General features: G+C 35.9%; 1 protein-coding gene across 5 annotated transcripts in view; it reads left to right on the top strand.

Moving 5' to 3' along the window:
- Window positions 1-23,433, top strand: part of AP3S1 (adaptor related protein complex 3 subunit sigma 1) — a 73,024-nt gene extending 49,591 nt beyond the window's left edge. For 2 of the 5 annotated variants that reach the window (XM_060636338.2, XM_060636336.2), the window contains 3 exons: window positions 13,704-13,811; window positions 16,923-16,963; window positions 22,714-22,860. In XM_060636338.2, coding sequence (XP_060492321.1) covers window positions 13,704-13,811; window positions 16,923-16,958 — 144 coding nt within the window. In that variant the 3' untranslated portion in view covers window positions 16,959-16,963; window positions 22,714-22,860. Of the gene's footprint in view, window positions 1-13,703; window positions 13,812-16,922; window positions 16,964-21,355; window positions 22,139-22,713 lie in introns of those variants that run through there. The other 3 variants (XM_060636334.2, XM_060636333.2, XM_060636337.3) reach the window with 2 other exon arrangements.
- Window positions 23,434-24,215: the final 782 nt, after the last annotated feature.

Raw genomic sequence — 24,215 nt, 5'->3', positions numbered from 1 at the left:
AACCGACAAACTGCAAGATTGTGACCTGAGCCAAAGTCGAACACTCAACCAACTGAGCCATCCAGGCGCCCCCAAAATTCGGCAGTTTTAAGCATACAGTTAGTTAGTCCCAGAAGATGTATATAGTTATGTGACTGCTACCACATTCAAGATAACAGCACAACGAAGGAATGCATTTTATTATTTCTGAATAATCAAAGAATACTTTTATTATTAGCCAGTTTTCTTGGTCATATTTCTTATTTACTAAATGACTTGATTTTGGGCAGAAGACTTAAACTTGATATTTTTAAGAGTCAGTTTTTAGTTTTTCTCTAATTACGGTACCTTGCACTTTTTCACAATTACAAAGGCTTCTGTTATTTTTAGGCATTAGGGTTTGCAATATTCAAAATTATGTTTTGGCACATGATTAAAATGCTTAAATATGATTAAAATGCTTAAAAAAGACTGTTCAAAATCATTAGTTTGTGTAATACATCTAGCAGTTTAAGAAAATTGAGGAATCTCTTAGAAACATTGTAGTAAGAGTAAAGTTCTCATGTTTGTACTAGAGAATAAAAGAGATCTGTAAGAGGGAAATTAAGCTCCACTTATCTACAGATTCCGTACATGGCACACAATGTTTTTAAAATTTCCTCTTTTTGTTAATGTTTATTTTTGAGAGAGAGAAACAGAGCGCAAGGGGGGGAGGGGCAGAGAGAGAGGGAGACACAGAATCCGAAGCAGGCTCCGGTCTCCGAGCTGTCAGCCCAGAGCCCATCTTGGGGCTTGAACTCACGAATCGTGAGATCATGACCTGAGCCGAAGTCGATGATCAACCAACTGAGCCACCCAGGCGCCCCTTAAAACTTCTAATTTACATTGCTTGATATACATTCACTTAAGAAAAATCAGAAAATACAGATAAGTGGAAAATAAGTAGAAGCCATTCAATTTCAGAGGTTGCCTTATGTTAAAAGAAAAGCTGAGGCATATTAAGAGTTTTATCAGGGGCTCCTGGGTGGCTCAGTCGGTTGGGCGTCCGACTCCGGCTCAGGTCATGATCTCGCGGTCCATGAGTTCGAGCCCCGCATCGGGCTCTGTGCTGACAGCTCAGAGCCTGGAGCCTGTTTCAGATTCTGTGTCTCCCTCTCTCTCTGACCTTCCCCCATTCATGCTCTGTCTCTCTCTGTCTCAAAAATGAATAAATGTTAAAAAAAAATTAAAAAAAAAAAGAGTTTTATCAGTTTATTTGAACAATACTGATTCAAATTGGGCGGTGCCAAACCAGGGATGTTTAGGAGTATTCCAACAGGAGCGAGGGGAGAGGCTTCTATAGAGAAAAGGCAGAAGCAAAGTAAGGGAATTAACTGACCGATTATAACTCAAGCAGTTGTATTATTTGAAAAAGTCGAGTTTGCTGTGATTGGTTGTCTTTAGGCTTTGATTTCTTAACCTTGAGACATTTACAGGCTTAGGTTTCAGTTTGCTTACTTAGGCTGTTAGATATTAGAACCACCTCACTCTAATTGTTTAATGAACATTAGTGTTAACATTTTAGAGTGTTAGAGTTCTAGATTGTTTTGTACAAGTAAGTACAGAAACAAATACATCTTTTTTTTTTAATTTCTTTTTTAACGTTTATTTATTTTTGAGACAGAGAGACAGAGCATGAACGGGGAGGGTCAGAGAGAAGGAGACACAGAATCCAAAACAGGCTCCAGGCTCTGAGCCATCAGCACAGAGCCTGACGCAGGGTTTGAACTCACGAACCGCGAGATCATGACCTGAGCCGAAGTCGGCCGCTTAACCGACAGAGCCACCCAGGCGCCCCAACAAATACGTCAACAAGACCAACACAAATGGAATCCTGCAGTATATAGTATGTGTAGCCTATACCTTTGTACAACAGTGTATCACTATTTTAGAACCTGCCAAAATTAACTAGATCTGTTCTTTCTGGGCTAAGCTCTTGTTTTAATTTTTTTCAGTGCAATGAGATAAAAGCTTCAGGATAGCAGGACCTTTCCTATCCCTCCCTTCTCTGTCTAAAACAATGCTAGTCTTGTTTTGAGCCCTTCTATGAAAGTAGGATTGTTTTCAACTCTTAAGCAGCCCTGGACCTTCCCCAGCCAGGGATCTCCTAACCAGCTCAGCTCATTTTTTCTTAGGGGCAGGTACAAAATTTTGCACGCAGCCCTCAGCCTCCTTTTGGACCACAGCTGGTTCAGTGAAAGGGGGAAGTTGTAAAGATTACCCCTTCTGTTTTCAATCGGGATGGGCTAGTTTATGCTACAGTTTAAGAAATAGCAGAATACCTCTCATTCATGCAGTATGTTTATCTTGTTCCATATACCTTAATTCTGGGATCCACGGTAACAAAGCTGTCACTGTCCGGAGTATTGTCAGTTTCTATGTCAGAGAGAAGAGCTTTCGTGGGCAAATTTATCTGCTTTTCAGAGTGTCACAGGTGATAGCTTTACCAAATGTTTTGCTACTGCATACATCGATCACTCATTTTCTAGCCTCAGTATACCACTTTCCATGTGGCCCAATGCCCAGCCCTTAAGCTAGTGTCTTTTCCTTTACTGTCTTTATTGTATCTTATTATGAATCTTTAAGTACTTATTTCTGTATCAGCCACATAAACTAACATTGTAGACACCCTGAGGTAGAGATAGCCCCCCGCTACCCAGAATTGGTCTGGATGTGAAGACTAAAGATGGCACACACACACACACCAAGACGTTCTGATCTGAAACAGTTTCTCGCTCACATAGGAAGGTTTTACAAGTACTAGTAAAGTCATTTATTTGATTAAGAGAAAATAGAAATCATAATCATTATTATAAACAGTAGAATCTTTGGTTTAAAAGAGGAGGGGGAGAATATAAGTAAAATTTGATCAAACCAACCAACTTTGTGATGAAAAATGAAAGTAACTTAAATGAAATTTTAAAGTAGATATTTAGTACACTAAGTGTGAACTAAATGAATTAAAAGACAGAGATGATGGGTTTAAAAGGTACAGTTTGTATAGGAAAGGCAGGTAAATTCTTGACCAGTTTTCATAACCATTTGGTTCCCTAATACCCACCAAAAATGATTGTTTGTTTGTTTGTTTCTTTCTTTCTTTCTTTTTCTTTTAAGTACCCTGTAACGTAGGACTTTGAACAGAATTTGTTTTATTTATTTATTTATTTTTTTCTAACGTTTATTTATTTTTGAGGAGGGGCAGAGAGAGGGAGACACAGAATCTGAAACAGGCTCCAGGCTCTGAGCTGTCCGCACAGAGCCCGACGTAGGGCTCGAACTCACAGCCCACGAGATCACGACCTGAGCCAAAGTTGGACGCTTAACCGACTGAGCCACCCAGGCGCCCCAGAATTGATTTGTTTTAATCCACTGGAGATATTACTTTTTTGGATGCTCAGATTGCCCTGTCTTGACCCATGGGAGCCCCTTCAGGTCGTCTTCTGGGTCCTTTTGCCGTTCCCTCCTTTCCATGGACTCTGATAGCTGTTTTGTGTTCTGCAACAACTAGATGTTACAGACTCGCTTTCTTCATTTCTTCCTCTATAGACATATTGTCAGCCATTGCATGTAGGAGCCCTGATTCCTTTTTGTGGGAAATGGTGTATGGAAACCACAGTCTGGAGGTGCTCATAATTATGAGGCTGGTCATTGTTTCTAGGCCTTTTCTATGGAGAGAGCATGTTTTCTGCCCAGCCCTTGAGTCACCTATTTCTTCAAGAAACACTGGTTCCTTTTAGGGGACAGTGATATTTAGAAATGACAGTCTTGGCATCATGTAACTCCTGGTTCTCTGAACCAAGCAGGGAAATAGATGTAGGTATGTGTGCACACACACATGCACCCTAACCTATTTCTAAATATTTATGTATATCAAAAATCACTGAGTTCTTCTTAATGCCTCAGAGTCTAGTGCAACGCTACAGAAGTTATTCCAGCCTTCTCCTTTTCTGTATTTGCAACTTGCTACTCTGACAGTGAAAGATTATGCCGATTATTCTCATACTTAGTATTCCCATTATTTATTATGCATTTACTTACTTGCTCAATTCTTCCTTTCTGTAACCAAATTCCTGGCCGGGCTGTTGGAAAGCTAAACTCCAGACATGCCAGTCTCCACTCTTCCCTGCCAGCACCAGCCAAAAGGTTGGCCCCAGACCCACCAGCCCCTATCCCATCAACTGAGCGAGTTGTTAGAAAGTCAATTCTGATAAAATTTGTAATGAATAAAGTATTACAAAAAAGAGTCTAGATGATTGAAAAACAACTCCATAGAATTTCTAGAAGAGGCAGAACTTTCAAAATTAAAAATTTCAGTGGATGGGTATATAAAGGTAGATTACACATATCTGAGTAAATGGAAAAATAGAACACGTTGTCCAAAATGCAGCATAAAAAACTTCTTAAGAAAGAGTGAAAATATGGAAGACAGTTTATAGGTCAGGGAAGATAGAGCAAGAAAGGTCTAATGGATATTTATTCTCGGTTTCAGAAGAATAAATTCTTATTTATTTCACAACATCTGAAATTATGGGAATTTGCCAAAATTGAGGAAAGATACCAATCCACACGTTAAAGAATCACAAGTAGAATAAATAAAAATAAATCTACATTTAGACTAATTATAGTACAGTTGAAGAGCAGAGAAAGAGCTCTTAAAATCATCCAGAAATAAACATTACCTTCACAAGAGCAGCGGTTAAATTGGGAAATGACTTCTCAACGGCAGTCACAGAAGTTAGAAGGCAATGTATTGAGAAAATAGCTGTCCAACTGTAATTCTAAAGCTGGCAAAAATATCTTACAAGAAAATAAAATAAAGACTCTGTCAAAGAAAACTAATGAGGGAGTTTGCTTCAAGCCTTTCTCAAAAGAAATTCTAAAAGAAGGTACTTGACACAGAAGGAAGTGTCAGATATCAGGAGTGAGTTATAGAAGGAAGAAGAACAAAGAAAGTTGCAAATGTGTGGGTGAGGGTAAAAGAACATTGACTGTTAAAGTACTTGTGGAATTAATATGAAAAGAGTTTGTAGCATTAAAATACAAGTCGCCAAGAAAACATAAGCCAGGAAGGGGGGAAAAGGGAGTTGGAATAGTTTAAGATCTTTTAATGAGCAGCTCTGGCTTTTATAATAAGCAGTTTTTAAAAAGGATATCTTGATATTCAGCCCAGAATATAGAACAGAAAGTAGAACAGCTTTCCAGTTTTTCAGACTTGGAATATTTTGAATTTTCAGATTTTGAAATATTCAGTGTTAGTATAACATGCATCGTGTACCAAAATAGGTTTACTCTTATCCGTTACTTTGAATTACTATATCCCTGTTGCTTTCCATTTGTTAATTGGTCAGTAATTAACAAATGTCTTCATTATTATTAATAAGTTACATGCTTTTCATTTCTACTTTTGTCTTGAAAATTGTACCAAAATTTTGATAGGCTAACAAAATATACTCCTGATTCCTTTCAGAATTATTTCCCAAATTGTCATACTTTAGAATGTTCTTTTATAACATGATATATGTTAGACTGATACGTTATAATGATAAGTCATTATGATAACATAGTATGAAAGACATCAGTAGTTTGGGGGAGGATAGTATTGTTTAGCAACAGCATCTGCTTAACTGACTCAGTCTCAAGATAATATTAACCAGATGACTATAAAACTGATTATTTTCTTAGCAAATACTTTATTTTTTTTTAAATGTTTATTTTGTGTGTGTGTGTGTGTATGTGTGAGAGAGAGAGAGAGAGAGAGAGAGAGAGAGAACATGCATGTGAGCAGGGGAGGCGTAGAACATGAGGGAAAGAGACAATACCAAGCAGGCTCCACACTCAGCACAGAGCCCAGTGTGGCACTCAGTCTCACTACCTGAGCTGAAATCAAGAGTCGGACACTCAACCTACTGAACCCCCCGGGTGCCCCAGCAAATACTTTCGTAAGGTTAATAACATCAACTGTAAGTTTTGATTTGTATAACACTTTGGTATGTCAGATAGCCTGTTGGAGAATAATTATAGCAAAATTTAAAAATACTTTTATTTTTATTTATTTATTTTCTTAATGTTTATTTTTGAGAGAAACAGAGACAGAACGGGCGAGGGGTAGAGAAGCTGAAGCAGGCTCCAGGCTCTGAGCTGTCAGCACAGACAGAGCCTGACTCGGAACTCAAACTCAGGAACAGTCAGATCATGACCTGAGCCAAAGTCAGACACTTAACCAACTGAGCTACCCAGGCGCCCCTAGTCACTTCTTTCATTTTTTTTTTTTTAATGTCTATTTATTTTTTGAAGGAGAGAGGGAGAGACAGAGCATGAGCGGGGGAGGGGCAGAGAGAGGGGGAGACACAGAATCCGAAGCAGGCTCCTGGCTCTGAGCTGTCAGCACAGAGCCCAATGCGGGCCTCAAACTCATGGACCACAAGGTCATGACCTGAGCTGAAGTCAGACGCTTAACCAACTGAGCCATCCAGGAGCCCCTTAAAATAACTTTTAAATTGGGGTGCCTGAGAGATGCAGTTAGTTGAGCATCCGATTCTTGACTTGGGCTGAGGTCACGATCTCACGGTCGTGAGATCGAACCCCCACATTGGGCTCTGCGCTAACAGCATGGAGCCTGCTTGGGATTCTCTCTCTCTTTCTTTCTCTGCCCCTCCCCCACTTGCGCTCTCTCTCCCTCCCTCTTTCTCAAAATAAATAAAAACTTAAAAAAATATTTTTAGATTTAATTAAATTGTGATAAATCCATTTTGAGAGGGTATATCTCTGAAGCTAAGCTTTTTTTTTTCTCTTTAACTTAGAATCATTTCTTTTTTTTTTTTTTTTAATTTTTTTTTTTTCAACGTTTTTTATTTATTTTTGGGACAGAGAGAGACAGAGCATGAACGGGGGAGGGGCAGAGAGAGAGGGAGACACAGAATCGGAAACAGGCTCCAGGCTCCGAGCCATCAGCCCAGAGCCCGACGCGGGGCTCGAACTCCCAGACCGTGAGATCATGACCTGAGCTGAAGTCGGACGCTTAACCGACTGCGCCACCCAGGCGCCCCTAATCATTTCTAATGAATCTCTTTATCATAGATCCAGTTAATCAGGAAATCCTAATGCATTTACTTTCAGAATACATCCAGAATTAAACGTTTTTCTGATGTTGACAGTACACCAGTAAACCCCCAAAACATTCATTTTTTTACTTAAATTTTTTCGTTGTAGCTTTTATTTTATTTAGCAACCCTCATGGGGCTAAAATTGAGAAAATACCATATTTCGTTGCCTCTAAAATTGCAGATTTCTCTCACATTTTAACACTTTTGAGATTGGGATGCATGTTATATTCTACAGCTTGTCATAATTTAATTGGCAGTGTTTTTCCTTTTCAGTAGTATGTAACATAATGGTTTTTTAAATAATCAGTTGTAGCTTAGATTTGAAGAAATACCAAAATATGAAGAGTGATCTGTTTACAACAGTTAGAATTGCAAATACAGGTGTTAATAGATTACTTTAGTGTTTAAAATTTTTATTAGCAAACGTATGTATTTAAGTTTTATTATCAAATCAGTAACAACAGTATGACCCACAGAAGTACATAAATTGAAATTTTCTAACAATTTAAAATCGGTCATTTCATCTTAATTGGCTATTCTGTCATAATAGTTAAAAAGTCATGTCTTACAGTATTACAGTTTTTAGAGTAGACCTGTAACTCTGCTTTACTCCCCCTCCATCCATACTTTTAAAACTCCTGTTCAGTTTCCTTTTGCCTCAAGCGAAAGAAGGAGGAGGTGTTCCTTGCAAAACACATTAAAAAATATATATATTTATTGAGCCTTTAACCCTCTGCAGGGTGATGAGAAGACGGCGCTCTTATCCTTGTCTTCCTGTAGCTTGTCGTTTTCGAGCAGACACCTGTGTCTCTGTTTCTCTGACAGACATAAAACCATTAAAGAACATTACAGTGTTATGTATAGCAAACGATTTTATTATTTTAAAATTACATGAATAATACTTACCTTTCTTTAGAAACAAAGAAGCCCAACAGTACTAAAGACTATATGCTTAAACATTAAAGTTCTTCTTTTCTTGTCCCCTTCCTCATATCCACTCAACCTCATCCCACGCTGTTTCCCTACAGTCATTTCTCTTCCTAGTTTGGCTAGGTAGGCTTCCAGACTTTTTTCCTATGTATTTTCAAAGATAGGCATAGTTCTCTTGGTCTAGTGAGTGATCAGGTTGGTTTTTATTTTACACAGTGTTTCTGTGCCTTGCTTTATTAACTTCATGTGTCTTTAGAGTCTCCCGTCAATATGTACATATCCTTTTTATTCTTAGGTGAAGAATTAAACAGAATGATCTGCCGTATTTTACTTGACCACCCCTATCATCAAATATTAATGCAAAGTGAAAAATACTTGGTGCAGAGGACTTCATTTGTAACAGAAGTTAGAGCAAGTAACTTTGATACTCTGCAAACAAGTGACAGTCTGTAGAAAGGAATCTGTATAACTGGACCTCCTTTCCTTTTGTCATCTTTTGTTATATGCTTCATTCCATCCGGTGGAGGGCTGGGAACTGTTACAAGTGAAATGTGTTTGATTTAATCTTCATTTTAGTCTCCAGTGATTACGTGCACTTTCCTCAAACCAGGATGCTGCTGTCAGTGAGCTCTTTACATAAATATTTAATAAATGTGTGAGAAGCACCGGGTGATGTGTGGAAGTGCTGAATCACTAACTTGTACACCTGAAATTAATATTACACTGTATATTAACTGGGATTTAAATCAACACTTAAGAAAATATTTAATAAACATGATTTACTGATGGAGTGGTAAAAATTGCTAAAGAAAAACACATGGCTTGTTCTTCAACTTTTGAATTTTAAGATAATTGAGATAAATAATTTTGAAGAAAATTTGTGGGTAACATTCATTAGATACCCACAATGTACATTATATTTTATAAATAATGATAGAATAATATAGAGACTATTTATGTATTTTTTAGTGTTTGTTTATTTTTGAGAGAGTATGATTGGGGGAGGGATAGAGGAAGAGGGGACAGAGGATCTGAAGCGGCCTCTGCACTGACAGCAGAGAGCCCGATACGGGGGTCGAACGCACGAACCGTGAGATCATGACCTGAGCCAACGTTGGACACTTAACCCACTGAGCCACCCAGACGCCCCTAGAGAACATTTAATCTTAAATAAGTTAAAGTAGTTTTAAGCAAAAGTCTCCAAGTTCTGCACTGACACTTACAATGAGATAGAATTTTTACTATTTAAACGCATGGAAAAAGTGACCCGCTTCTCTTATCACTTACAAATATCCAACACCTTTGGGCTGCCTCTTAAATTAACCTAAATATGTGCATGGCTATAACCTTTAATATTATTTCTCTGAATTACTATGTGACACTCTTTTATTTTTAGCAAGCTTCTGTTTGTTTGTTTTTGTTTTAGTATATGCACATGCTAAAAGTTTTCAGAACAAATAAACAAAAACTATAAAGCGAAAGACAAGTCTCTATTCTTCCTCAGTCCTCCATTTCCATTCTCTAGGTAACTACTATCCTTTAAAAATATTTGCAGAAAATTAAAACAACAGTGAAATACCACTATACACCTGTTATTAGAATGGCCCAAATCCTGAACACTGACAGCACCTAGTGGTGATAAAGAACTCTCTTCATTTATTGCTGGTGGGAATGCAAAATGGGAAAGCCACTTTGGAAGACAGCATGGTGGTTTCTGAGAAAACTAAACATGTTCATACCATACAATCCAGCAATCATGCCCCTTGGTGTTTACCCAAAGGGGTTGCAAACTTAAGTCCACAAAAAAACCTGAACACATATGTGTATAGCAGCTTATTTCATAATTGCCAAAACGTGGAAGCAACCAAGATGTCCTTCAGTAGGTAAATGGATAAAAAGTATTTGCATGTCTTTCCAGGCATTTTCTGGGTATATCCAAGTAGGTGTGTACATGTAATTTTCTTGTATACCTCAGTGGGATCATATTATAGGTATTATTCTATCCCATCCATCTTTTCATTTAATAATCTGTATTACTAAGGAATCTGTAGATGTCTCTCATTAACAGGTAGATTTCCAAGAAACAGACTCTTAACTCTAGAGAACAAACTGATGGTTACCAGAGGGGCGGGGGTGGGGGGATGGGTTAAATAGGGGACCAGGATTAAGGAGTGTATGTGTTGTGATGAGCACCTGGTGGTGTCTGGAAGTGTTGAATCACTGTATTATACACCTGGAATTAATATTACACTAACTGGAATTTGAATACAATTTTAAAAAAAATGGTATAGATTTACCATTTTACAGTTTTGGTTTTTTGTCTTTTTACTGTTACCAACAAAGTTGCTTGATCATTCTTGCACATATATCTGGCACCAGTATCTTTTATTATTTTCTTAACTCACATCCTTAATTCCCTAGTGCCTCTTTAAGTCCATTCCTTATTCTCTTGCAGAACTGTGACTATAATGTATATTATATGATTGTATAAATTAGACTTAGATTTACACACATATAACAAGTATATGCATAAAAAAGTTTTCAAGAAGGGTGTACAGGTTTTCCCTTGTTATCCAAAAAGTAGTGTTCCTATAAACCACTTCATAAGCCAAAGTGGCTTAAAGCACTGAATCAGTACCATTTCATAGAAGTTGAAAATTCTCTTTGGATTTCTTGCAGTTAACAAAAACAGATAGGAGCATAGGTCTTTTGTAAAAGTGAAGGGACTCAAAGGAAACTTTGCGGGAAGTGGGAGAAACCTGTATAAGATGCAATTAACTGTGATTATCTTTGGATAGAGGGACCTACAGAGGTTGAGGGTGGTGGAGACTGTTACTGTTCATACTTAAGTTTCGGTATAGCTTGAACTTTTAACAATTTCCTTGTATTGTGATTTAAAAAAATTAAAATGAAATTAGAAATTCTGGTTTATGTCCATAAGAAGCTATGCGATTGGATAGATAGGGTATATATAGTTAAAACCAAACAAAAAAGCAAAAATACATCATTAATGTGGTATTTGCTACTTTTAAAAACACTTAAATACCTATAAGTATTCAGGAAAAGGGGATAAAAACCTATCGAACTCTTATTATAGGTGAACATCAAAGGATTTCAGTAGATGAGTTATGTTTCAAGCATATTGTCACCCTTTTATTTCCATTAAGTCTGTTTCAGGTAAAATTTAAAGACAAAATACTGGAATCTGTCATCTGTATGTGTTAGAGCTAAGCTAAAGCTTTTATCATCTTCTTTCTCTTAACTAAGTCTGCCAGAAATTCCTCCCAATCAATTCTTGAAACGTGGAAGTTTTCGGTCACTGGACAGTTTCTAAGTGATCCCTCCATACCTTACTTGAAAACCATAACCTTGAAAATACTGAACTGGCCTCCCAATTAATACTTCTCATTCCCATATGGTTAATCTCCTGGGACTTATACACATAGTACCTCCTCACCTAGAATACATTCTTTAGGCGCTTACTATATTTCTAATAAGTGACACCGTGTTTAAGGATTTAGCTCACAGGCTCTCGTTTATTTATTTTATTTTCTCTGGATTTCTGAATTTGCTTTCGTAGGAGTTATTTTTACTTTGAGGACAGATTTACATCCTAGACCTTATTAAATTATCATACATTCTTAGAATTTCTTGGGTATGACCCACATTTGCAGGCTTCTCATATTTTGATACCTTTAAACTTGGTAGACATTTCTATAATACCGAAATCGACAATTTCTACTAATCTGCTTGTGCTTCTGAGATGTTTCTGGAAAGGCAGGAGTAAGTGTATGTAGGGGTGAGCCCCCCCCAGAAAGCCTGAGCAAAGTCAGGTTGGTGGAGTTGCTACACTTTTATCAGCACTACAGTTTGTGCTTTCTCGTGAGAATTTGTTTTAAAAAGAAGAGGGAGGGGCACCTGGGTGGCTCACTTGGTTAAACGTATGACTCTTGATTTTGGCTCAGGTCACAGTCTTACGGTTGGTGAGTTCGAGCCCCATGTCGGGCTCTGCACTGACAGCATGGAGCCACTTGGGATTCTCTCTCTGCCCTCTCTCTCCCTGCCCTTCCCCTGCTTGTGTTCTGTCTCTCAAAATAAATAAACTTAAAAAAATAATAATAAAAAGAAGAGGGGAAATTCTACTGTTAAAACAAGTTTTAATGAATCTTTTGCTGGCCATGGCCTTTCTTTCTGAATACTTTTCCTCTGGATAGTACCTGTTAGCTATTGTGAGGACATTATATTTTATCACCTAATCACCTTCTTGGCCTTAATTGAATCTTCATAGAATATGGCTAAAAATTAATTTGGTGTATCAGTTTCACATTAACAGAAGAAAGCAAGGATTGGGACTTAGGTTTGAATTGTTTGTTTGCTACGTATTAGTTTATGTGTCTTGAGGAAGCTGGTTTATTCTCTCAACTGTAACAAAGGTTAATATGAAAATTAAATTAGATACTGTTAAATGCAACACCAAAACATAGTTTTAATAAATGGTATCTAGTTGCAGAAGAGGTAGCAGTCAGAAGTAATGATAGTTAGCTCTAGTACTTAAAACAGTTGTGACTTCTGGTTTTGTTTTGTTTGCAGGAAAAGTGATTTCTCTAATTCTTTCTTCAAGAATTGTACATCAGGTATCCCTCTTTCCAAAATGGAAAATTAGTAAATAATGATAGGATTTAAAAATCATGAATACATTTGTATACAGTCTTATAAAAGAATGAGAAATAATATAGGGGCGTCTGGGTGACTGAGTTGGTTAAGCATCCGACTTCAGCTCAGGTCATGATCTCATGGTCTGTGGGTTCAAGCCCCGTGTTGGACTGTGTGCTGACAGCTCGGAGGCTGGACCCTGCTCCAGATTCTGTATCTCCCTCTCTCTCTGCCCCTCCCCTGCTCTCTCTCTCTCTCTGTCGAAAATAAACTTAAAAAAAAAAAAAAAAAGAATGGAGACTCTGAAATTAGACTGGTATAAATACTGACTCTACCACTTATTACTTGTATGCCCTTTCATACATGTGCAACTACTACCTTATCTGTAAAATAGAGATAAAAACAGTATAGACACCTCATAGGGTTATCGTAAGAATAATTCAGGCAGAGTATGTAGCATAGGACCTAAAAGGTATTATAAAGTAATTTTATTAAAAAAAAAACTTCTTTTGGTTAAATATATATTAGTCAATTTTATTTATTTCTTTTTTTAAATTTTTTTATTTAAAAAAAAATTTTTTTTTAATGTTTATTTATTTTTGAGACAGAGAGACACAGAGCATGAACAGGGGAGGGGCAGAGAGAGAGGGAGACACAGAATCTGAGACAGGCTCCAGGCTCTGAGCTGTCAGCACAGAGCCCGACGCGGGGCTCGAACTCGCGGACCGTGAGATCATGACCTGAGCCGAAGTCGGATGCTTAACTGACTGAGCCACCCAGGCGCCCCCTCTTTCTTTTTTTTTAAATCAAATCAAGAGTTGGATGCTTAACCGACTGAGCCACCCAGGCACCCCCCGAGTTATTATTTGTTGTTGTTGTTGTTTTTTACATTTCATACTTATAAAATAGCCACAGCAGTTTTGAAACAAAAAGTACTGGAATCATGAAACATTTTTGTAGTGAGTTTTCCTTACGGCCATGTATTATTTTTTCCTTTAGGTTCACAATATTCTTGCAGAAATGGTGATGGGGGGGATGGTGTTGGAGACCAACATGAATGAGATCGTTACACAAATTGACGCCCAGAATAAACTGGAGAAGTCTGAGGTAAGAATGGAAAGTGCTCTAGGTAATGAAGGTAGAAAGCATGATCACAAATTATGCATGATGTGTAGCTTTCACTGTTTGTCCTTCAGTATCACCCTTTAAGGACAGCTGAGAGGCTTCTTCAGGTTATAAAAAATGGAATATACATATCTTAGTATGTTCAATGTTCTGTGACTATTATCCACCTGATAGTGTTGTCTATTCTCTTTTAGTCACAGTTGTAACTGCCTTGGGTAATAAACAGTTCAGATTCTTCTTGCTTGAAAATTAAAGAGATTAGATATTCAAATAATGAAATCAGGATTTGCCCTACAAAACCTAATTCAGTAATTATCAAGGAAATCCAAGAACTGATATTTTTAAAGACTATAAATTTAGTGTCACAGAACTATTTCTGGGACAGGAGAGGAGAGGAAATGGGATTCTCATGAGGAATAGAGCATTTCATTTGTTATGGTTTCAGTTGGGGCTTAGCAAGCCTGAGTGAACACTGAAAAAAATTCATTGCCTTAATTGCTTAATTCTGGATCCTTCTCAGAGGTCACTTACAAGTTGGCTAAGGCACATATTTTGTACACTGATACATGCATTTCATGGCTTTTACTGCATTCTAGATGAGAAAGATTTGGTTAGTCATACATGCCTAACTTTGTTCTGTTAGATTAGGTGCATGAGAATCAACCAGCACTTTAGCATTGTATACAGTCCTGCTTGAGAATTTTAGTGATTCTTTCCTCAAGTACTGAATATCAATAACAGGTACTGTAGCTGAGCCACTCAAGTTCACACGATTTTGGTTGTTTCTTGTTATAATAGTGGAAGTTTAGAAAGATGAATAGTCTTGATATCTCATTCAACACTGTATTTGCTACTTTTGATATTTATAGTCATAACTCAGATTAGAAAAGCAAATTGTATATTTATAATTATTAGTTCAAGTTCAGGTGTTTGGTTGATTTAAAGTAAATATTACTATAAAAGCAGCAAGGTATTAAAAATATGCTAGCATTAATTTACAACAGGTGAGTTCTAAAGAGTTTTTATCTTGTTGGCACTTTAAAGGATCAGTTTAACATAATAATGCTATGCTCATTGGAATAGAATGAAACATAGGATGATGGATAAATCCAGCATCTGAGAATTAGAAATAGTTGAAGCTTTGTTGAACATTTTCCAATGTTTTCCAATAGCTCTGGATTTCTCTTTATCTCAATTTACCATCCCTATGATTGCCCAAAAGAGATACTTGTAATGGTGAAGAGCTTAAAATTATGATTCTTTTCAATAACTATGTATAGGCTATGTGTTCTACGGCAATTTTTAAAATACTGGTTTTTGAAAAGGGAAAACAAACTAGATTAATACAGAAAGCTTTGTTTTAGGACAAGGTAAAGAGCCAGAATATTATTGACTATAGTTGGTTTATCTTATTGTTTAGTATAGTAAGAGATTTACTATAACCTCTGAGCTGTAAAGTCTTAAGTGATAACTTGAAATTTATGTAATCTGTTAAAACTTGCTTTACAAAAATGTATGGATATAGATTTTAAATGCCAAGAGACAGTGACACAATCCATTAATAATCTGTCAGAAATGAATGGAAATGTGGTAATTCATGATTTCTGTGTGATTATCTGTAAAAATATATTGACCTTTTGTCTGGAATATTCACATTCCGGGTATTTATTTAACTTCTTTTCATGGATGGTGTCCTCCTCTTTTTTTTTTTTTTTTTTTTTTTTTTTTTTTTTTGGCCTTGGTTTGCTATTTATAATACTGACAGAAGTCATGAAGGACCTATTATAATTGCATAATGGATATTTGTTTTCTGATTGTCCAGTACAACTTTGTTAATGAGGCAGTTTTTCTTATCTGTGAAAAGCAGTAAAATACAAAATTTACATTTTCAATGGAAATCATTATAAGAATACTGTAACTTACAAAAAAGTCTTTTCACAGAACCATTTCTATTTAAAATGGTTTTAAGTACTGGTGAAAAAAGTACTGATATTTTTCATCCACTGATCATCTTTTAACTCGCACAATCTGCTGTTATCTGGTACAAATTAGGAGAAAAAGAAAATCTGGGAATAAACCACAACATTGTTTTTTATCAAGTATATCTCTAGATGTGATGTCTGCTAATGTTTTAAAGTAGGATTTTGAATTCAAGTGAGACCATTTAGTCCTGATCATATTTTCAGCAAAATAATGTTGACTTGGTGTAATTTTTCCGTAGTTTTCATACGTATGTTTTGAAGACTACCACCTTTATTCCAGACACATTGAAATGTCGGAAGTTTTCATATGGGTTCCATTTCCCTGTTTCTCTTAACTGGGCATTTATACCAAATATATGAATGATTATAGAATCATCCAGAATTATTTGAGGACACGCTATAAGCTTTTTTTTTTTTTTTTATCTGATTCTTACTAACTTTTAGTTAAAATGCAAGCAAACACTTGCCCAGAAAGAATCAAATTCCAGAATATTGTGGTTGATGAAAAGACCTGGGGGGTATCATTTTTAAGATTAATTTAAGTGATATTTAGAGTATCATTTATCTTTTAGAAATCAGCCTAGGTATATTTAAGGTTAAACCTCTTGAGATGCAACATGGGTATATCTAGGTGCCTTTACCTTGTCAGAAATTGAAGAGTTTATTATTTTGGCTTAAAGGTAGTATATTTCCAGTGACAGTTGGAAGTGAACCACCTCAGTTCCCAGTGTAAGCGAAGATCAGCCAGATCTTTAAGGACAGTAGAAACAACCATATGCTCTGAATGTATTTTCATCTATCCTGATTTGACAGAAAAATGGTTTACTAACAATGGGGTCTGGGAAAAGGTTTAAGCTGGGAGGTTGATGGGTTTGGGGGAAGGTGTCAGAGGCACTCAGGAATCTGCCTGAGGAATACAGGACTCCCTGGGGGTGGGGGTAGAGGGGTGGAGTCGGGGAGACTTGTTAGCTTTTATGTATTTCATGTTATTTTTAAGATGAATAAATGGGATAAATGGGTCTGAATATAGTCACTACTTTTTTAAAGTCAGTCTTCTTTTTTTTCCGAACATCCTGATCTTTCTAGCTCTTTCCATTCTTCTCTCTTACAGACCTTTATCTTTCAATCTCCCAGACAGGACAGGTAGACAAGGTATTGCTGACTTTGAGAAAAATGTACTTTAACAAAGGGAAAGCAAAATGATGTCAAAGGCAATTAATTATTTAGGCCAGACTCAAAAATTCTTTGTGTTAATGAACCCATGTAGTCCCTGTAGCCAATTTTCCATTCTAATTTCTCCTTGTAGTTTCTTCATCTTTTATTGGACTTACTGTATTTTACTAGTATCTCATCGATGTCATGTTTGTTGTGTTTTGTCTGCCTGCATTGTGAAAGGAAAGTAAATTTTTTGTTCTTTTTTTTTTAACATCGTCATTTAACTGACAAATTACATTTGTAGAAATGACAGTTTACTTTTATATAAAAATTTAGAGTTTATTTCGAGAATCATATGGTAGAATCAATCTAATTTAACTCTCACAGCTAGTTTTTTCTCCATCTTTCAAATTAGAATTCTAACATAAAATTGCCTGCTGAATTTTGGAAGCTGTGCTTTGAAAACTAAAGGCTTCATGAACCTTTAAAGTTTTGCATACAAAGTGAGAAGCAGTGAAGGCTTAGAATAGTGACTTAAATAGTACTTTCTCTCTCCCCATAATGGTTTTCAGTTCCAAAGTCTTAACAGAATTGCTTTTATGTTTTTGACTAACAAGTACATATTAAAAGTGGCCAACAAAAAGTATCAGATAACAAGTCTCCTAAAATTGCACTAAATGTTCTAAAAATTGGAATTAAATATTTTGACCAAAATAAAATGGCTTTCCAGCATAGCAACCTTCTGACATCCCAAACATATTAGAATAAGACTCAGTAGACTCCTAGCTTCATAAAACTCTATATTCTCTGACATTTCCTGTGCATTTTTTCACACCCTAAATTAACTGTGTAAAGTATTTTTTAGAAATTTCAATCTAAATGATGATGAACAGCTTTTTCTGTACAAAAATGAAAATGCTTATAGGCCTCCATTAAAAAATTTCAAAGTGAAAATACTATATTGAGTCCCATAGAGGGAAAAAAAAATTTGAATTCACAAGTTAGATGACCCACTTGACTAATTAGAAAAATGCTACTGAGAATTTGGCATTGTTTTTCAGCCACGAATTTATTACTTTCTGGATGGGTTTGAGAAGCTGCAGCATACAGGTGGCTTATCTTATCCCAAGATCGCGGGTTGTGTCATGAAGCTAGGAGTACGACGTTTGGTCCTTAGATCTGTATTACTTTATCCCTGGAATAGAAAATCCATAATGGTCTCATTTACTCCACTGATCCACGTCACTGCCAATTTCTACGTTCTAGTCTTTAATGTATGTCAGATTGTTATTTTCTAGCCAAGAACTGCTTGGGTCTGTTAACTTCCATCACGAGAACTAGTAATTAGATTTCTTCTCTTTTGAAATCAAGTTTCTATTTTCAAAGAGCAGAGAGTAAGAAAAGTGGCCCTGAGACACAGTGATATTGGAAGGTCAGGTTGTGAGTTGGTCCCTGCTTCTTACCTTGACATGCAGTTATTCTATTCTTCTACAAAATTACAGTGAGGACCCCCTGAGGTCATTGGCACAGTCAGAACTAGTTCTGTTAAATCTGCAAATTGGGCACGAATCTGCTATATTTATTTCACACAGGCAAATCCTGTGCTTGAAATGAAAATATACCTGAAGATTATATAAAACGGATTATATGATTGGGAAGGTTTATAAATTTTTAAATATTCTAATTATGATAAAACTTTTTGATAAAATGTTCCAGTTCTTGCTCCCTAAAGGACTGTCATTAGCAGCATTTCTAACCTGTTTGTTTCTAATTGTAATATTAAAGCACTGCCTTTAAAGCAAAGAACAAGCCTGTTACAAGATCCCAGATTAAGTTATTCTACCTTACGTTCAGAAAGTAAAATACTGACATTTCCTATTTTGCTCAAAACGTGCATTCAAGAACTGCCATTATTTTGTTAATGATTTTGAGTCTGAAACCATTTAATACTGTGTTTATTAATGTTGCTGTTCTTTCACTTTGCTGTTAGGTCAAAATTATGAATGTGCATATAGCAGCTGCCAGCAGGAAGGGTGGGTAAAGGTTTCAGTAGGTACAAATTAATCCCACTACCATCTTACTTGGCATTTCAAGCTGGGAAAAATATTGCACGATGGTAGGATAGTAATTTATGTCTTAGATGAAATAAATATCTAGATTCTTTCCTTTTCCCTTCGAGAAAGTTGATTGCCTTATTGCATGAGGAAAAGGGAGCCTTTGAAATATATTTTAGCAATGCTGCTTTTCCACTTTTGCTTGCACATATTTTGTTTATTTTTGGGTCTGGCAATTTAAAAACAAAATCAAAAACAAATCATATCCATCCATTACTATCTTTGTGATTCAAGTGCTTGAAATTTTCGAGAGTATGTCTGTATAAGTCTTCTATCTGTTTGGCCTCATTTTGGTATACTTGCAGACTTCATTTTGTTTTCTTTCTCTTAATTCTGTTAATTTATTTAATCCCATGGGAGAGAAAACATGACCATCCTTTTATATACTGTACTTCATTCTCTCATCCAATTCATACTCTTAACTGCTTTGGAGTCACATATTTATTTTCGTTAGTGGAGTCGCTGCAGTCGGCCTGCCATGGTGGTGCTCGAGTACAATAACATAGACAGAAACAAGTTATTTCTCCAGTAGGGTTTCATTCTTTTTATTTCTGCTTTGTGTCAGCTGCGTAATCTCAGATCTTTAAGAGGGCTATGTTGTGCTGTCAGAGTATCTTAATTTTACATTTTACGTTGTACACACTACTAACAAGTCAGGTAAGCCTAATTTCTGTAAATTTTAGTGTCCAAAAAAAACCCAAACAAACTAGTACACATTATCTTGTTGCTTTGAATGTATGTTACTGAAAGAAAAATAATCTTAACTAAGATAAAATTTACTTTATACCTCTCTGTTGGCAAACTAATCTCCTGATGGCAAATTACCTCATTTATATTTTTTTCTTTAATAAAAATGTTTCAGACTTCACTGTCGTGGAAGTCTGAAAAAAGAAATTTGTTTTACAGCACTTCTGGTATTGACCGCCTGAATAGTCTTTTTTTTTTTTTTTAAAGCCCTTCATTTTTGTATGGAGATATTGAAAGCTCATTTAAGCATCTATTTACTGATCAGCAGTCCTACTTACGTTTTTCTTATATTTTATATTCTGCAGAATCTGATTTCTTAAAATGTTAGTTTAATTAAAACTTAACTGAAGTACACATTACAGGTTTTTTTGATTATTTCCTGCCATTTAAATTCATGACGTACTACACAAAAGTGTTGAACATGCTTGAGAAATAATTTGATTCTCTTAATTCATTTGCGTGTTCTGAATAGTTACCATCCTTTGCATGTCTACGGCTTGCTGCTTATGTTTAGAGGAATTGTAGTTTGTTGTACTTAGAAACTTCTTTTGGTTTTACATAATAAGAACTTGGCACATATATGCTATTTAAATCAATTGCTATATTGACTTTATGTATTCTCATTAGCAGCTAACAGTCGACACCATCTTTGGTCACAAAGAAACGACTTAATCTAAAGAAATTTAACAGGACGCATTTTTATTCTCATTTTCTTTGCTCAGGTTCAGTCTAGAGCTGTTCATGGTACAGGGTGGTATGGAAAAGAAGGCTTTCTGGCAATGACATTTAATACTGAAAAAAATTATTTTCACTCTTTATAAAAGTTAAAACCATAGCATCCAGTAAAACACACACACATACCTACTTTCTCTCTCTGTCTCAGTAATAAAGTCCTCTAATAATTCCTGCCTTTTAAAATACTTGTATTCAAATATCTTATCAATACTTTTTCATAATCTACTCATCATTTGTACCCTGTATAGACACATCCAAGTAAAAATGGTGGCAAGTGGTTTTTAATTAGAAAGATACAAGCTCCAGGATGGCTGTAACTCTGTAAAATAATTTTTGTTCCTTGGCAGACAACAGATTTTGGGTGAAAGGAAGAGAGCCATAAGATGGATCCTTCTTTGGTCCTAAACCATTCTAAATTTTGGTAGCTAGACGTTGAACTTGAGATAATCAGGTTAAAGACCCTTTTGAATGAATACGCAATATTTATTCATATCTCCAACATCTTTTGGGGGTACACAAATTAACTGCATTGCTTCAGGTAGGTATAAATGTAGAGGTCAATGAAAAACAACTAACCTCTATTCACTTACAAAAATTGAATACTCCAGCCCTATTCATTTTTAATTGGATATGGAGTGTTTCATTTATATCACCCTATCACCCTTATCATTGCCTGTGTGGACCATAGCTATTATTAATATTATTTTACTGATTTTTCTATTATTTCCAATTCTGACTTGATAATCCATGGCTTTTATTTCATTGCTTAACAATGTTTGTATCCTTTATTCAGCAAATAGTTTACACTGGCCTATTTTGTATCAGTCAAGATTTTTCTCAGGTAACAGCTTTATTATTACTCTTATTTTAATTAACAAAAGAGGTAGGATTACATATGAGAAAAAGACCTAAAAGTTCAAAAAGGGACTTAAAACTAGTGTTTCTAATTACACAGACATTGTCTCATATGTGTAATTGAAGCAAAGTGGAAGATTTGTTTCTGTTACCTAATTGTCTGCTTTTGTGCAAGATGATGTGTGCCACTGAATTCAGACGTGTTTGTTGGCTTTCTTATATCACCTGAATAAAAATGGATGAAATCTAAATATTTTTAAATCCCAAAAGTATGAAGACTCTTGTAGCTATTTGAGAAAGATGATACAGTTGCATTTTTCTTTTAAATTTTAAGCATATTTTCTTTCAAAATTATTTCACAGATTATAAATTTCCCTATTAAGAATAAAGCCAAATATCGTACACTAATGCTACTAGAAGCTTTAAAATTCAGTTATTTATAGAAATACTGCCTTTTGTATTTATGCTGTTCTGTCTCTAAATTTGTATATTGTAAACTGAACATATGTCATTGAATCTACTTTATATGACAAAGTATTTTTAATCATCATATTGTCTCTAATGCATTGAAGGGTTGGAAAGATCCTCTTTGTTGCAGTTTCATTTTCAGGCAGAACTGTTCTCTTTGGACTGAGGCTTTGCTTGAAAAGCCTGATTTTTTTTTCAATGTTTTAGAACTTTCCTAGAAAAGTTTAGAAGAGCCTCCACAATTACAAGAATTTTTTTAAAAAAAATTGTCGTTTTGAAATGTTTTAAGGAGTTGGCTCTAAGTAAAGAAACTAAGCAAGCATGATCTATTACTTTCAGTTTTTATTTCATAGCACAGTTTGATAATAAATGCTATTTCAAAAGCAAAAAGAAAACAAAAAACAATAACAACAACAACAACAAAAAACAAACCCAAATCCATCATGTTGTTGCAAGAGATGTTTAAAAAGGAACTAATGTAAAATATGCCTCATGCTTCTATTATAAGTCAGTAAGTCAGGATATAGGTGAAGATGTAGTTTTTGTCATCTGCATATTGTATGTGGTATCTAAGCACAGGTTAACTTGTATGTAAATCTTTCCGTTGTTATCATTGCATGTATTCGCTGTACTTTTTAATGTGTCAACTGTTTTCTCTTTATAGATTAGAATTTCAAAGTAACCATCCCATACCAATTCCAACTACCATCTGGTCTCTAAGCTTGTTATATGAAAATCTTTTATCATTGTCCTCCATTTTTAGTGTTTTTTGATGAGCTACACCTGAGTTGTACATTTTCTTTTTCTTTTATTTGCTTCTGTATACAGGCTGGCTTAGCGGGAGCTCCAGCCCGTGCTGTATCAGCTGTAAAGAATATGAATCTTCCTGAGATCCCAAGAAATATTAACATTGGTGACATCAGTATAAAAGTGCCAAACCTGCCCTCTTTTAAATAAAAAAAATTAAAAAGGCCACTCCCAGGTAAAATCCAGGGGGAAAAGTCATCTAAGTTTACCATGCAGTTGTTTACCAAAAATAGAGGAGGAGAGTCTTAAGTTTTGCTCTTGGATTGAAGTCAAGGTACTGTAGAGAAGTTGCGTAAAACCCGTACGGAAGTTCAATGTTGCTTTTCCTGCTCAGTGATTTTGAAGAAATGGGGTAGTTCCAGTGTGATACTTCACTTTCTTTTCTAAACTGCATTCCCGTGCCCACCTAAGGCATGCCTCTATGTATTGGCTACTACAGTATTTCAGAAGGTGTGTGAGACATTTCTTTCAACTGTGTACAATCCAAACTGTTGGTGTTTTGTATGGATCACAAGTGCAGCATTCCATAGTTCTTTCTGTTATTTGTCACACTTGTTATTTAAAGAACCAAGTATGTATTGCATGAAAACATTATGATCTTTTTCTCTTAGTTTAAATAAACTCCAAGGTAACTGGACTTCTAAAGCACCTTTCTGTTTGCCTGATATCTACTTTAGCAATAATTTTTTTACGACCCTCTGACTCAACAAAGTAAATAAAAATATATTTTATCACTGTTAAGCAGCTGTTGATGTTGATTTATTTAATTGAATAAATATTCAAAAACTGGTGAAATCCTTCTAAAACTCCATTATTTCAGAAGCCAAGTGTATGAGGTCACACACTGTGTAGAGAACTGGGGTGGGAGATGACAGATTTTTTTCTAAAATCCGTACTGAGAAATTGCAACATCTTGTTTTATACAGGTAGGTTTAAGTCTTTCATCCGGTCCCTTCTCCCTTCTTGCTCAGATGACAAAAAACGGTTGTGGCAAATACCTCATTGCTTTTGAACACAAACCCCTGCGGGGCTCCACTTGACTGTTGTACCCCAAAGTCAAGCTGTTTTCTTTCTCTTTCTTTCTTTCTTTCTTTCTTTCTTTTTTTTTTTTTTTTTTATGTTTATTCATTTTTGAGAGCGAGAGAGAGCACGAGCCGGGGAGGGGCAGAGAGAGAGGGAGACACAGAATCCAAAGCAGCCTCCAGGGTCCCAGCTGTCAGCACAGAGCCCAGAGCCCGAGGCAGGGCTCGAACTCACAGACCGTGAGATCATGACCTGAGCCGAAGTCGGACGCTCAACCGACTGAGCCATCCAGGCACCCTAAGCTCATTGTTTTCTTAAGTTTCATCACTCATGTTCTGATTTCTCACTATTGGTCCACACTTTCTTATTTGCTCTTCTCTTCTGGACCGTGAATTGGGTTCCTCTTCCAGTTAGGCCGAAGTTTGTTTTTCTTGTTTTTTGTTTTCGTGATTTTTACAATTCTAGTCCTTCTCAGATGTTCTCTTCGACACATTTCCTTA

This window comes from Panthera onca, chromosome A1 (assembly GCF_046562875.1).
Source record: "Panthera onca isolate mPanOnc1 chromosome A1, mPanOnc1 haplotype 2, whole genome shotgun sequence".
NCBI lineage: Eukaryota > Metazoa > Chordata > Mammalia > Carnivora > Felidae > Panthera > Panthera onca.
Note: the sequence above shows the minus strand (reverse complement) of the source record. Positions and strands in the feature narration are given on the sequence as shown.